The sequence below is a fragment of the Bombyx mori genome, chromosome 13, assembly GCF_030269925.1.
Source record: "Bombyx mori chromosome 13, ASM3026992v2".
NCBI lineage: Eukaryota > Metazoa > Arthropoda > Insecta > Lepidoptera > Bombycidae > Bombyx > Bombyx mori.
In genome coordinates, this window is record NC_085119.1 from 2512380 (window position 1) to 2529449 (window position 17070).

General features: G+C 34.0%; 1 protein-coding gene across 9 annotated transcripts in view; it reads right to left on the reverse strand.

The window, feature by feature from the left end:
• Positions 1–6508: 6508 nt before the first annotated feature.
• Positions 6509–17070, reverse strand: part of LOC101745825 (mucin-3A) — a 118670-nt gene continuing 108108 nt past the window's right edge. For 4 of the 9 annotated variants that reach the window (XM_021349081.3, XM_012691854.4, XM_062671657.1 and 1 more), the window contains 7 exons: positions 15292–16854; positions 14729–15151; positions 14443–14488; positions 13195–13394; positions 12648–12932; positions 11006–11125; positions 6509–9422 (listed from right to left, as the gene is read on the reverse strand). In XM_021349081.3, the coding sequence (XP_021204756.1) occupies positions 9333–9422; positions 11006–11125; positions 12648–12932; positions 13195–13394; positions 14443–14488; positions 14729–15151; positions 15292–16854 (2727 nt within the window). In that variant the 3' untranslated portion in view covers positions 6509–9332. Of the gene's footprint in view, positions 9423–11005; positions 11126–12267; positions 12933–13194; positions 13395–14442; positions 14489–14728; positions 15152–15291; positions 16855–17070 lie in introns of those variants that run through there. The other 5 variants (XM_062671659.1, XM_012691855.4, XM_062671658.1 and 2 more) reach the window with 3 other exon arrangements.

The following is a 17070-nucleotide window of genomic DNA, read 5'->3' on the forward strand; positions in this document are numbered from 1 at the left end:
AGACATTCCAAAATTCAAATTCAAATGTAATGTCAAAAACCACAACGACAACAATAAAAAAGGTTTTATACCATTTTGTTAGGTTTCCAACATCCACGACGACTTCTAAGCTAAATGCACTATCCTCCATGTGTTTCGATCAAACCGCCATAAATGCAAATTAAATACATTAGATTCATTAATATTGGATTACATTATCGAAAAACCCCAACAGCGAACAGCATCCGTAATTGAATCCTTGTTGACAAAAAAATCTAAGTCTCCTAGGAAAAGCCCGTTATGAATATTTTATCTAAAACTTATGATAAAGTAGCTTTTGCGTGCGGTTTCATTCTCGTTAATTTAGACTTGAAGTTAGTTAGTTGATGAACTCAAGCGCAGAATCGACTTTATTTTAGAACCGTAATATATTCCTTTGAAGGATTCATTTGGCTCTAACACATTCAAATTCTGAGCATCGGACATACGCGAGCATGCTGCATTTAGTTAGGTGTGGGAAAAGCATAATTTTTCATAATATGTCCCGTGTGGCATTTTTTAAAGATATTAGACTCTCTTCCAAGCTACGAAAGTTCCTTTTTCCCTTGTCAGTACTGCGAGCATTACGTTACAATTTTTTTTAACATCTAATTTGAAACTACGTCTTGTTTGGTTTAGTTTCGCATTTTTTGTTGCTATTATACATACCTACAACCTTACAACATTAAAATAGTTTTTTATTATGAACTAGCTGACCCGGCAAACTTCGTAGTGCCTCAATCGATAAATAAAAGACCTAAACTTTATTTAATTCCGAGAATTTTCATATCTATATACCTTTTAAACCTTCTCTGGAGTCCGAAAAATAATTCAAGACCAAAATTAGCCAAATCGGTCCAGCCGTTCCCGACTTTTAACTAGACTAACGAACAGCAATTTATTATTATATATATAGATACGACTCAAGTAAAGTGAAGAAAATACTAGACCATTCAATAGTTATGTTTATTACGTGGAAATACAACAAACAAATTTATTTTTTCATTTAAATTATTAGTGTGGATTAAGCTGAGGTATATGCAATCGATTACGTCACATAAACAGTGGAAACTGAACTTGTGTGATTGTAATTTATAGGCTTGCGTTTTATTGAATGATTTATTTGAAATGTTAATACCAACACAGATTTACAGGCTTCTAGCGTGAATGGGCATGACAAATTTGTTTATCGTAGCCTGCAGACATCAGTGTGCTTAGCGTGAGTTCTTTAACGTTCTCGATAGCGTAAAAGTTAACTCAAATTTGTATGAAGTTGAAACAGCGCCCCTAGCGGTAACCGTAGGGAAATGTTCCAACTCCATATAAATTTGAGTTAACTTTACTCACACTAAGCACACAGATAATTAACGCCATTACCCCCTAGGAGGCACTAGGGGCTGGTCTGATTAATAATACAGCTGATGCTACTACACGAGTGCTCCATGATAGATAGGATATGTACTTACAATTCTAACTTTGCATGATTTTAATTCGTCTTAACATCAGTAAGTTATTGACATATTTTATTTATCACTTGCAAAATATACTAATGCATTTTGGGATTTTTTCGTAAAGAGATTTAGATCCTATTTGTAGTAGTTATATTTTTTATTAATTATTACCGTTTTGTAAATCTTAATCGATAATTTAAATTACTTTTCTACACTATCTACTTACCCATGTGTTGTGATAATAGGGGAATCTTTTTTTATTTTTCTTTATCTAGCTTTAATATACTGTGTGGTTGTACTGATGTTTTCCCAAATAAATAAATAAGCTTACAGGTGAATTAGGAGTGGGTGCCAGAAATATTTTGGTAGGAAGAAAGTAAGTGTCGAAACAATACTTTTTAAATGCTTCTCGGGTTATAAGAGAAAATTGCACCAGATGGATAAATTGCAAACGAAAAACAACCATGTTAATTTAGCGTCGAACAATAAAAAAATATAACTTGTTTTGTGGCATCGAGAGCCGGACAACTTTTATATTAATTTATATTAAAATTTTCTGGTTTTTAAAACAAGAATAAGAAACCAAATCACAACTAATTTTTTTTTTTTTGACTCAGCTCAACACGTCTCTGGTCACGTACAGCTTTCAATTGCCAAAGACAATATCAGGTATGACAGTGAAGTTCGTATGCTCACGGGTACTCATAGTTGACATCCGCTAACTTTGTACAAACTCTGTCAACTTTGTTGCACTAAAGCGGACTCATGTCTCAATATTGGTTATTCTACAACTGCTAAGTTTGAATACTCCTCAACTATATACCTTCTTTTATATGTGTTTGAGTTGACAAACAGCCCATCTAAAGCTAAGTGGTTATAAGGCACAGATGCTACAACACGAAGGTCGCAGCTTAGCTAGTAATGTTAGGGGTAGGTCTTAATTATATGGTTTATATAAAGGCTTTCTCACTCTTCGAACAGTGTGACTGCTTCGCAACAGAAAGAGTGTATTGCACCGCGTATGATTTCGTTACACGCTAAAGAACTCTGATCGGATTTCTGAGAGGTACCAGGTAGCATTAAAAATATTAAGCTTGTACGCGGAATAGAATAACCATTCTGCCTACCGCAAAGCAATTATGTGCTTAGTGGTCACAATTAAACAGTATAAAAAATCTTGATGGGGGCTGCTACATACAATAATACTTTCGGAATCTTGGGCTCTAGTAACATTAATGTTTAAAAAAATATAAAAAAACCTACTCGTGTCATGAAACCCAAACCCCGATTTTGAGGTCACTAAATCCAAGTCACTTGACATAACAATCAAATTATCTGGAACAATCGAATATAAGCCATTCAGAATAGCAGCGGAAATTTCAGAAATGCAACCCGAAAATTCATTTAATTCTGATTCGCTTGACTCGGCTATTTGAGCCAAAAAAAACCTTAATGTAATTTAAATCGTAATCAAATTAATTCAAATAATAATTTACAACACACGCTTCCTTTATTGCAAATTAGATACAATTTACTACAATCAAGACTGGTTTGCAATTTAAAAGCTATTATTATATCAATGATAAATGAAAAAAAATCATTCCTTTGTCTAAAATACCTAGAGAAATACCGACAGAACGTCAAATATGCTTATGCGTCAAAGGACAACAGCACTGACTACAACATAGAGATGGCACCACAGCTTCATCACCCAACGCATTGCATCAAAAGCTCTCGCAAAGCTGCCACTGGAAGGCAAGTTGATTTAATTAATTAAATACCTTACAATTATTTACAGTCCACAATTTTTGATTTCAAACAAGAAGTTCAACTATTTCTACCAGAGATCGAGTACCAAATTTCATTGTTATTTCGGGTTAAAAAAATCATCTTCTACACATCTCTTTATTTTGAGGACTTCTTCCAATACCCTCTAATATGCACAGTTATATTGTACAAGTATATATGTAAAAGGAATGTAAGAAAACTTAAAATCGACAGATTTCTCTTAATAGTTTTCCTAAACAGAAATAGTACTCCACAAAAAACTGTTTGTCTCAGCCAATATCAAGTATTGTCGCACAGCCAAGGTCGAAACATAAAAACAGATAATTTGAACAGTAAGAACGCAGGTGTTATAGAAGTTTTGAATATTTAATCAATACCGGTTATATTAGTTTCTTACAACCTAATGAATACAGTTTGAAATGTTAAGATTGTTGGAGCTTATAGAATGAGTGAAACTTATATGTGACTTTCAAAGCATTTTATTCATTTATTTATTTTCTTAGATGCATGATCGGAGTCACTGCCCGTTTTAAGTGATTACCGTAGCCTATAGATACTACCACGTGAATGCCGCCATCCAACTTGAGGCTTGAGGTCTATATCGCAACTTATATATGGTATACAGGCAAATTTTAATGTTTGCGCGTTTGATTTTATTACACGATTTTATAAAATTCCTTTGTAGCGAAAGTCGCTCGCAACGTAAAGATATAAGTTCTAAGGTCTCAGTATAGTTACAACGGCTGCCCCGCCATTCAAACCGAAACGCATTACTGCTTCACGGCAGAAATAGGCGGGGCGGACCACCGCCTCACAAGCGGCGGACTCACAAGAGGTCCTACCATCAGTAAAATATTAAACCTAGTATTAAGAAATTTACTTAGGAATGTTTTATTGCTTAAATGGGTGAACTAGATCACAGCCTACCTGGTGTTAAGTGGTTGCTGGAGCCCGTTGATATCTACAATGTAAATGCCGCCACCAACCTTGAGATATGAGTTCTAAGGTTTCAATATAGTTATAACGGCTGCCCCACGCTTCAAAACGAAACGAATTACTGCTTCACAGCAGAAATAGGCAAGGTGTAGGCAACCTACCCGTGCGGACTCACAAGAGGTCCTACCATCAATAATGACGCAAACTATAATTTTGCGGGTTTGATTTTATGACACGATGTTTTTCCTTCACCGTGGAAGTTAATCGTGAACATTTATTACGTATTTCATTAGAAAAATTGGTACCCGCCTGCGGGATTCGAACATCGGTGCATCGCTCAACACGAATGCACCGGATGTCTTATCCTGTAGGCCACGACGACTTAAGACTAAGACATAGAATTAAGATTAAGACAAGAAATTTATTGTCATTGAAAGATCATTTATTTCAAAGCAAAATGAAACCCGAAAATCATTACACAAATAATTTATTACAGTTGGTACCATATCTTTACCTTTTATTACAGACATATAAAAATATCAAATATCCTTATTATTGCAAGCTAAATTATTTGTTATTACGCTCATAATTACAGATATAAACAGGCTAATTTAAATAAAATATTATGTACAATTTACAAAAAAAGCATTTATTAAGTCGAGTTATTAAGTTATTCAAGTCTAAAACTTATTTTAAAATTTAAAAATGAAATTTTCAAAAGCATAAGTTTTAAAATGTCGGAATAAAAACCTATTATATTTCTTTTTGATTTTTTAACTGAAAATTAGTTAAGATATTTATTAAGCTTTGCAAATGAAATGTTACAAAATGATATATAAAAATGATATATGTTATATTTTTTTGTAATAAAAATAGTTAACTATGTTATAAACTGTAATTAATTTATTATTTTATTAGTTCCACTGTTTAGAAACAGAGTAGCGTATTTTCGCTTCACTAAAAATACCGCCGAAGTCAATATGCATCTTCAAACCGCAGAAAAAAAAACTGAATATCTTCTGAGACCTTTGCCAGATTTGGGTAATGTATCAAAATGGTTAAAATAGCATATCGTTTACATATTTACGAAAGAATTACAATAATCTCTGAAACTACTTAGCTTTTCCTTTTTCTCTATATATAAAAATGAATTGCTGTTCGTTAGTCCCGCTAAAACTCGAGAGCGGCTGTACCGATTTGGCTAATTTCAGTCTTGAATTATTTGTGGATGTCCAGAGAAGGTTGAAAAGGTAGATAAATATGAAAATGCTCGAAATTAAATAAAAATAACAATTTTGTTTTCCCTTTAATGTGTCCCCCGTCGGACGGATTCCTTTTGTTTCTTTTAAGTTTATTTTATAAAAATGTTTAGGCCTTTTATTTATCGATTGAGGCACTACGAAGTCTGCCGGGTCAACTAGTCAATAATAAAACTTTGTTCGACGGCGCCAAACAACCTTAAAAAATTCAATAGCAATCATGCGTTCCGATATGGATAGCCGCACCTAACAAATCTTAGGCTTCAAGTTCATGCCTTAAGACGAGTAGAGTCATGAGAGAGAGAGCATGTAGAGCAAAAAATGAATAGTTCAGAAATTGATTAAAACACAGTTCGAAAAGCTCATCGGTCTTGTATTGATTGATATTTTATCTGGTTCTACAATTTCAACTATATTTGTGTTGATACCATCATACTATGTTTCTTGTATTGCCGATAAGTCATTTCAAAATTAAAAGTACTAATATACTACTAATATAATAATATACTCACACATCACTACCCGGCTTAAACTTTGCAATAATTAAAATTTAGTCGTAACTAGCAAACGAAATTTTAATTTTTGTTCTACCGCTGTCAAAGAAAAACTATGAGCATTTGGCCTGCCTGATAATAAGTCGGTATCGCAAACCACGGACGTAAAAAACACTAAATCTCTTTTCTTAACAGTTTGAACTAAAAAAAAAAAAACTACAAAATTACGTTTCATTTTTAAATATAAAAATTAAAACACTGAATTATCAACTATGATTTTATCAAAATTAAATTAACCATTAATTTAACCAATTTAATTTCTATTCAAATAAATCCATGAATTTAGCATTAACGAAACTGTTTTAAATAAAATATATTATATAATAATTATTTTTTACAATCTCAAAGGAATTAAGGACTTCTTTACATTTATCTACAAAAACATTTATCTACCAGCATTATTTTTTAAATAATTTTACTTTAAATAAATAAACTAGCATAAAATACATCTAAATATATACGGACCATTAATTTCACTGAAAGTTAAAATAAAACACTTGAGTCATTTTAAAGGTTTGTTTCAATTTTTTATTTAACTTTCGTTTTAAACTCTTCGGGTTTTGTTACGATCGTGAATGTTTCGCGGAGCAGATCCTGAATCGATTCGCTTTTTACAAAACAATAACAGCAAATAAATAAATAAAAGCAAAGTTCTCTCGAAGCAAGCGAGCACGTGCGAAATGGCACATGTATTTAGACTTAAGATTATAGGCGTAACTTAAACTAACAGGGTGTGTCCGCCAGGCAAGCGACAGTAGGTGACGTCACTGTGTATTAAACACAGCTGTTTGTATTGTTTATTGCCTTGTACAACATTACATTCAAAGTCGACTTATTGATAAAAACTGCTTTCAGACTACGCTATAATATAATAGCATATAGTATATAGCTCATAGCACAACAATATCGCGCACCATACATTATTATGGAACGTTCATACTGTACTGTCATATTATTGGCTAAGCTGTTATACTAAATGGCACTATAGTATAGCGTAGTCTGAAAACAGCTTAGCGTTTCTTATACTCTATTTATCTACACTAGAGGCATAAAAGTCGGACATCTGTGACTTCAACTATTCAAATTATAAAAATATAAATTATTGTTTGTGTATTTGCTTATCAGCAATGCATTCCTAAAGTCCAAACTGATTGTGATGAAACATAATACGACTTAGTAGCGGTAGCAGATATCAGGTCGTGAAATTATATTTAACAAGCGGCCCGCTCCATATTTGACGTAGTTTTATTTTTTTAAATAAAAGAACACTTATTGCGGCATAACTATAATAATTATTAGACATATGCTGTCGTGACACTTTTTGTAAATAATAATGTGTTCTACAAAGTCGTACTACACTATTTTATTCTATCATCAATAGTTTTCGCAGGGCACACGATGTAAAGAATATTTTGGGTAATTTTTTTACGCCTTGGTTTACGTTATTGGAGTTTTAGTAAGGATCCCTAAATTTTTTCAAAAAATATTATAGCCTTATGTCACTCGGGAATAGTGTAGCTTCAAAACAGTGAAAGATTTTTTCAAATCGGTTCATTAGTTTCGGAGCCTATTCAATACAAACAAACAAATCCTTCCTCTTTATAATATTAGTATAGATTGTCATTGTTGTTGTCACTTCCGGTAAAGTCATAGTGCCGTGCAGTAACGACAGATGGCGCGCGAATAATCTCAAGATATCGACGTTTTTCAGAAAAGCAGCGATAGTCACAGTGGAGAGTGACCGGGTCTTACTGTGTATATAGATCTATATAATAAAATTTAACCGGGTAATTTTTGAATAAAGTATCTTTCAGTGACATACCTAAAAATTCACACAAACTGCACACGAATGTAAATACACATGGATTTTATTTTAAACAGATCCGTACCTATGCCTCTATTGTAGGAGTTCATTTAGAAAAGTCAAATAACTTTAAAACATTTTGTATTTATATAACATATTATATTGATTTTTGATAAAAATAATTGAATTTACGAATGAAAAACTTCTGAAATTCCTTTTCAGTCACATGACGAATTTGACAGCCTTTTTTCCCTTTCCGCCTTTTTTCCTAATTTTTGTGATAAATATGAGGGGTGAACGAGTTTATAGCTCTCTAATGCTAAATTGTTACCTCAGCCCATAGACAACAGCAAAGGTGCTGCCCAATTCAAGAATGACTCGTAAAATTAGCATCCTAGTTGCATTAATACAATAAATCACGTAATAAAATTAATACAAGAAATAAAAGCTTAGCTTTAAGCCTGAAAATTTAAAGGCAACAGATTTGTTAACGAAAATTTACATTATTAAATATCTTACATATACAGACAGTTGAAAGAAGTTACTATATCTACTGCAAATTTTATCATTTTATAAGAAAATTAAATTAGGAATAAACTAAGCGTAAATTAACTGACATGTAAACCCATTATCGTTTGCCATTCAAAAAGAAAACTCTAGGCTTTGATCAACGTTCTCTTGAAGATTACAAGAAGAAAAGATCAAGAACTTGTTTTTTTTAAGACAAATCTAATATTTTTACATTATTAAAACTAATATTAAATATTAAAAGCTAATTGAAGCGCTAAAATCACATCATGTCTCCCACTACGGTATATTTAGTCGGAAATGTACAGAAAAAAAATTAATACCAGATTAAAAAATTTCAAAATTGTCTGATATAATCTGTCACCAAATTTACATTCTGATGTGACTAACAAAGTGATGCGACTGTTTTATTATCTTTAGTTAGCTTTATTACGAATTTCTCATAGTTTATACTTTAAATACCAAAAATATTTCGTTGTCGTCATGAAGAAGAAGAGTATTTAATATATTTCGGCAGTTAAATCAGTACATCAGGCATAAACTAAGAGGAATTCATTACACGGTACAATATAATCTAACCTAATCCGACTATATACATTTTGAGCACTTGCAACACATAGTGCGTACTATGACACTTTCGGAAAAGCTTAAAGTCCAATGACTACATTAACTCCACCGAACATTTGTGAATTGATTAACGAAATTTTGGAGGCGGTATTTTTATATGTATAACAGGTGGCTTCGAGACTACGCGTCAGATGGTTGACGAGGTGCAGGTCTTTAGACACAAGCGTCACAGTTTGTGCCATTCGCAATATTTCACGATTAATCCTAAATGTGAACAAAAAAAAACTTTTACATACGAACCGTAATTTAGTAACAATAAAATAAATGATACAGGAGATTAGGCATTTCAAAGCAAATTCTAATATTTTTATCAATGATAATACCACATCCAAAATTTTATTACTCAATCACGTATTTATTGTTCACTTTATCCGGAGCCCCCAGAGCCATTCGTGTATACATCCGAGGCCACTTTTGTACCGGCCCGGATTACATTTTGCACTGTTTGGGCAGCCCCCTGGAATTAGCAAAAAAATAATATAATTAATATATGTATTATCAATAGTAAGTACCTTTTATGTTCCGCAAAGTCGGTGAACACTGCACGGTCAAGTGTGTCGTTTAAAATAGAAACTGTCACAATGAACATTGATGTACATAATTATCTGATACATTTAACTTCTAAAATAGAGAAAAGTGAGGATAAAGATAAATTTATAAGGCGTAACAAGATAGGCTTTTTTTGAAACATATACAAAATTGACTACAACTTTTAAAAAACTTTTATTTGGTTTCCAATTGGATTTTTTTTAATATGAGTTGGTTAAAATCAGTTACGTTCAATCGAAGAAAATAACTTGGCAACTAATTTTTTGGTTTTCTTGTAATAAAATGACCGACAAAAATTGAACAACGCCGTAACTTAAATCCATTTGTTAGCAGTCGAACAGAATTGTTAACTTTAACAATAATATTATATTATTACTTTTAGTTTTTGTTAAAGAACAACGCCCCGTCAGTTAATAAAATTCTGTTAAATTATTAATAATTATTAAACCGATAAAAGACACGCTTAGTTAATTAAGTTTGATCGATGATAGAAAGTTTTAGGTTTACTTGCCAATCTCCTGAAAACTCAAATTTATTTATACATAGTAACAGAACAAATGATCAAAATAAAGATAATTTACACTCAAAAAGGAAAACATTGATAAAGAAAATTTTTATTATTCTAAAACATAATAATAACATATAATAATTATTATTTTGACAACTAAAAACACAATACATATGTATACTGTATTTTTTATCAGTTATGACATACATATAATCGTTTATATAGAAATACAGATATGCAATTCTAAAATATAGTAAATCACAACTGTGGCCAATGAGTATAATAGCCGAGATATGCCGTTTTGTGCTAAGGAACAATTAAATCCCATTTGCATAGTAGAAGAATACCATAGTTGCGAAGAAAAAAATAAACACTTCGATCATTCGTCTAAGACCGGAAACAGTATTTAATTTGTCATGTCCATAGCCTCTGACAACCGCTAAATAATACATATAACTTGAATGCGCTTAGAGTATTTATTCCAATGAATACGGCAAATATGATTCTAATATGTCAAATCAAGAGGTACATAAAATACCCTCAACTCAAAGGTAATAATTTAGAAAGATTTATCAATGCTCTTTTCGGATTATATTTGCAAAATTTATTGATTTGAATTTAAAAAAAGTTTTATAAATAAAGAATTTTACACAATTTAAAAAGTCTTTCAACAAGTTTATTTAAGCACTTGGTTGGTGAATCATAAGATAAAGAAAACCCTTCTTTTCTTTACAGGGAAGGGCAGTGGCTATTATACTGTATAACTGAGACTCATGTATAACTCATGTATAAACTCATGTCTCAAGGTGGGTGGTTGCATTTGCATTGTTAATGTCTCTGGGCTCCGGTTACATCTTAACAGTGGGCCGTGAGCTCGTCCACATACCATGAAATAAAAAAAGGACAAAAAGTTACAAAAATCTTTATTATAAAGTTTTTTCTCGTAATATTAAATAAATTTATGGTAAACGAAATTTATTCACCTGTATCGCAGCTCCTAGAAACTGTGAGAACGCTCTCGTTACATTTATAGCGGCAGATACAAGCTGCCCCCGACCTGGAGCCTGTCCGGTACCCACAGCCCTTGGGGGTTCCAGAGGTATCTAGAGTAAACCAGATCGATCAGAACTGGGTACAAATCAAAATGATGAAGATGTAAGTGAAATCCAGATGTGACTTAAGATGTACGATTTATTGGAGTGACAGAAACAGGAAAGATTGGTGATGTGAAGTTTCTTGCTTTGAAATTTTAATCAATGTTTTATGGACAAAGTTTGGTAATTCGCTGAGTAAATTACAAAACACGATTTATGTTTAATTTAAGTATCCAAATACATCCCAAGACACGTCTGACGAGAAGCAGCGACAGTAAATATCAATTAACGCATGCTCATAAATACAAATAGCAGTTTTTTTTTGTCTCTATCGTTACGATTAAAATAGTCTCGTCCAAAAAAGAAGTTAGATTTTAGCTTTAATCTTTGAATTAAAAATAAACGTAATATTTCTATAACAAGAATTACACAATTTACTTTTATAGATTTAATGATAAAAAAAAAGCGGAAGTGTATTACATATAAGCTTAAGAAGAAATAGTGAAATAGAAATTGTAAAAAATACATATTATATATACAAAGTATATTTACAAAAAAAAAAATCTTTTGCATGTTTGTACAACGCATGGTTCGGTTTTGTTAAGTCTTGCCACGTATTTCAAGAACTGGTTCGAACTGGTTTATTAAAATATATATAATATATTTCAAAGAAAATTGTCGTTAGAATAGGTAAGTAATAGAAACAAGTCACAGAAGAAGAAAAAAGCGCAGCATAATATATTTCAATGTTTTTCTAAAGAAATCGAATAAATATTAATTTCTACTCACCAAACATCAGAACGGGAATTATCACAAACACAATGTTATTATTTACATAACATGCTTTATCAATGTCAGCAATGGGATTGGTTGGTGGACAGGGATATCTGGTGGATGACTTCGGTAAACACATAGGGATACACCTGATAGTTACAGTCAGTGGTATACTCAATTAATTTTGCCAGGATATATACTTGGATCTAGCTTTTTTATCTATCTATATACAAAAATCATGAAAACAGGGTAATTTTAAAACAATTTAAAAACAAAATGTTAGGCAAGGTCCAAGCTTTATCTGACGAAAAAGCTCTATATACACTCAAAAAACACTACGAGCTGAATCTTCAAACGACAAGTGAAAATAAAACAAATCGGTATTAAACATTTTATTATACAAAAACGCAATGCTTTACGGCACAATATACTTTTATATGTACAAGCCAATGAAGCCAATAATAAATAATTTAAACTACAAAAAAAAACATAAAAAAGTTAAAATCAACGTAATGCTAAGACCATCTTTTATATTTCTCACTATTTACAACCAAAACCTGTATCGACTTTCTACAAAATATACACTCCTTCAGACTTAGATTAAATAGGAACAAGTTGAATATTAATTAGAAACAAAATTATAATTATGGGCTACAAATAATTCGTTGTGTTCGTTCCGATATTATTTAATCTAAGGTCTGAGCACCCCACCTCAACCCCAGTCACACAATCTGAGTAGTAGTGATGAAAAACCCACTCGGTTCGTTGGTCTTTCATCGGCGTTGCCAACAAACGGCCCGGATCCGAACCAGTTGGGTCTGCTACTGGGCTGTAGGGCAGACGCTGATGACGGCGATGGTCTCGCTGAGGGAACGGGCCGCCTGTCAGGTCGCGGAGCTCCGGATTCCGGTCCTGTCTCTCTCCACTGCTGCCACAGCCACGCCAGACCATCCAGGATGGGCCTGCGCGGTGCCGGTGGAGGAGGAAGCGTCGTCGTCGGTCGCCGTGACTTTGGCGTCACTACGACTTGGTTGAGCAAAGCCTACGAGGTTATATTAATGACTAATGTAATGAAAGTTCGCCAATTAATCGTGTATATGAAACGTGTGACACATTTAAAGCAAAATATAGGATAGATGAAGTAAATGATGAATTTAGAAGCATTCAAAGCATTAAGTTACTAGTTATTGATTTTTTTTTTTATGTAGAGTTAGTAATTACCTGTTGTTGGTTCGTGCGCGTTGCTAAAATAAACTGGATTAGTGAAGTTATTTATTAGAAAACTAAGAAAAAGTTAGACTAACAGCGAGACGAAGTTGTTCATCCAAAGAACTTGCCGTGGTTGGACCGAAACCTTGCTCCTTGAGTAAAGCGGCGAGCAATGCGTCGTTGCTGTTTCCATACTCCGTGCTCAGAGATATAGGGGCTTTAGTGGCTTCGGAAACCATTCCGGTGATTTTAGTTTGCTGAATTAGTTTTTGTAAAGCTTCGTCTGAGGTTTGACCTGAAACCGAAGATACCAAAGAAAATAAACGTGCCAGTAGGTAATACAACTAATCTACCGCGATAGCTGTACGGAAGAGTCTTAGTATCTCGATTCAACGCATTTACAGTTTATAATTAAATAGCTTAGGACATTACTGCCACCATTTGATCCTAAATTAATACAAACATTTCTCTATTATCCATCTTTCTATTAGAGAAAACCACGTCAGAATCGGTTACATGGTTTAGAAAAGATAAGTGCAAAAATAGACAGAGGTGGCGAGCGACTTTTTCTTATACTAATTAGTATCTATCGTAGTTTCTGTCTAAATAGACAGATTTGATAATCACAAGTAAAAAACATTACGCTAATGAATAATGAGCTGCGTTCACGCTTATATTTGCTTAGTAATTTATCAGGATAGTGGAGTATGCTGTATGTTCATAAAAATAGGACTACCGTTCCACCTATAGCTGCGGCGAAGCAATCATGCGCTCGAGTTTAAAGGATAGAACGGCCATTACATAATTCAACACTTCATTTCGGATCCTCCCGATCTACTATCGGTGCATTAGGTACGACAAGCACCGGTCATCGTTCTCGTCGAACCCGTCGCTAGCGACAAAAGGTTCGGCGAGTAAATTAACCCACAGACACAGCCCACTGAGTTTCTCGCCGGATCTTTGCAGGGAGTTTCCGATTCGATAGTAGATTGTGCTAAGCACTGCTCTCACTAGGGCTAGTGTTGCAACGTCCACAGATTAAAGCTCCGGGGCTCACCTACTTGCTCGGTTAAACTGGCATAGCCCTCAAGGCTTCTTTAAGCTTAGGTATGGAAAAAAAATTGAACCATTGTCTTAAAGTGGGTTGTGCTCTTTCTGTTAGCCTGATAGCAATTTAAGCGGTAAACCGAGCTAGATTGTCATCTGGAGCAATCAGAAAAAAACGTGAATTTGAATTTCTTCTAAAATTATTCTTAAAACGAAAAAACAATGTGTACTTTTATGAAAGAACAGTCATTACTCTCTAATAAAACATCGACATTATACTGAAAAAAAAAACATACCAGTAGCTGTGAGCTTGCTTCTCTGAGTCGTAGGCTCCTGTCCACCCTGCAATTGTAGCAAGGTTTGTAACAATTTACCATCATCCCGCATAGCCTTCAAATCGTTTTTTACAACTATTCTAGCACCGAAAGGTAAATTTGTTTTGTCAGTTGTTTTAGTAACTACTTTAGCGTTAGGGTTCAGTGTTAATTTGGCATAAGGTTTGTTCAAAGGCGACGGGGACGCAAGAAGGTTCGACACAGACTTTAAATCTTCATTGACATTTTTTGGTAAATTTGGACTCACGTTTGTTGTGCTCTGTACAATGTCTGGTAATGTTGGTATGTTGAATTTAGATGGATCTTGCCCTGTAGCCTTTATCAAAGCTTGTAACAGCTTCGTGTCTTCTTGGAACTGTTTAATGTCATCCTCAATTGATGGACTATATGTGAACGTAGTTGTTGGAATCGTGGTGGTTGTAGGTCTAGGAGTAGTTGTAGTTGTAGTTGTAGTGGTTGTGGTAGTAGTAGTAGTGGTAGAAGGAGTGGTAGTTGTAGTGATTGGTATAGCGTTGTTTGCGTTGTTAGCTATATTTTTTCCTGTACGAACAGATTCAGGTTGTGTGCCCGTTTGTATCTCGTTGAGACTCCTTTCAACAGCGAGGGCTATGATCCGATTGGCTAATGCTGCTTCTGGTTCTTGATTATTGTTCGTCTTTAAGACGGTTTTCTGAAAAATCACCAAGCTTTCGCTATTATACCAACATCTTACAAAGAGTTTACATAATTACTTTAATAGCCTACAATTAAACATACTTAACAGAAACATATTACCTAACTATGTCATTTACTTAGTTAAAAAATAGTTACCAAGTTGTTCAGGAAAGCAAGATCCTCTTCGACAGAAAATGTAGATGTACTGGGTATATCAGTCGTCACAGTAAATCTTGTACTGGATATTCTTTGAGCAGTGGGTGCCGTTGTAGATTCAAAATTTCGACCTGTAGTTGTTCTTGGATTGAATGGCGGGAACGTTGTAGATATCCCAATATCCTCAGTGGTACTAAACAAGCCGGGCTGTAAGGTAGTAGATAACGTTCTAGGTACAAATGTCTTAGTTTCAGGCGCTTTCGTGGTTGTATACACGGGCCTCACTCCTAATGGTGTTGTAGGGTTTGAGCTTACTGATGTAGTTCTAGGATTCGAAGAAATTCGTACGTTAGATGTCACTCCAGATATCACAGGCGTATTTAAACTGCTCGGATTCTGGCCAGTGGCTTGCAAGAGAGCCTGTAATAGCTTAGTATCTTCTTGGAACTGTTTTATATCATCTTCTATTGATTGTGTGGTTGATGGGCTGGTGATAGTTGTAGGAAAAGTTGTTGTTGAACGTGTTGTAGTTGTGACTGTAGGTTGTGGTGTTGTCCTAATACTATTTAAATCTGGAATATTCAAACTATTAGGATTTTGTCCTGTCACTTGTAATAAAGCTTTAAGTAACTTAGTGTCTTCTTGGAATTGTCTGATTTCGTCTTCAATGGAAAGAGTAGTGGTTGTTTGTGCTCTGGCCGTTACTGGAGCGGTATTTCCACTTTGACCATTAGCGGAAAGTAGAGCTTCTAACAGTTTCGCTTGGCTTAATGACTGAGGAGTGACCGGTATTCCCGTGGTAGGTCTAAAAGTTGTTGTTTCACCCAGCAATATTTGATTAGGGTTGTTCAATAGATTCAAGTTCTTAGGGTTTCGGCCTGTTCCTTGAAGTAGAGCCTGTAATAGCTGTAGATCTTCTTGGTATTTTTTTAAATCTTCTTCGATACTAATTGTTGAAGTGGGTATCGATGTTTGAGCAGTTGACGGAACTTGAGTTGTTGTCTGTTGCAGCGTGGTCGTGGCTGGTGCTAAAGTTGTTGTAGGTGCTGCAAACGTAGTCGTAGGTGCAATGATTGTAGTTGTCGGTGGTACGGCTGTAGTCGTAGGTGCAATAGTTATGGTTTTAGGTACCGACGTTGTAGTTGTTGGTACAGTGGTCGTTGTAGGTATCGTCGTTGTAGTTGGTAGCATTGTACTTGTAGACAATGTAGTTGTTGGTGCCATAGTCATTGTCGATGGTGCAAATGTTGTAGTGACCACTGTAGTGGGTGCCTCAGTTGTTGTAGATTCAATATTATTAACAACATTACTTTGAGCTATAGTTGTTGATTCAGTTGAAACGGTCTGTGTTTGTAGAGTTTCAGTAGTGCTTTCAATCATCGATGTTGCTGTCACTATTTGGACCTCAGCTGGTACGGTGTTGGTTGTAGGTGATGCCTTTGTAGATGCTAATTTTAATACGTTTGAGCTTTGAGATGAAACGGTGACTTCATCGATCGGTATAAATTTAAATATAGCATTTTGATCACCATTACCCGGCTTTTCGGTACGTATTTGTTTTGTCTGGAAGTGATGTATAATTATCAGTATATTGTTTTGGTTAAGTTTTTTTTTATGAAAAGTAAAATAGCTTTAAATAGATTTAGAACCAACACCACTTACCTTTTGAAAATCAAAATTAATGAAATCTTTATACCACAGCAAGAAGACTACCAATACCAATTTAGCCGAGTTACTGGAAAGTATTTGGAAATTGCAGATAATTTAATGATGATTTAG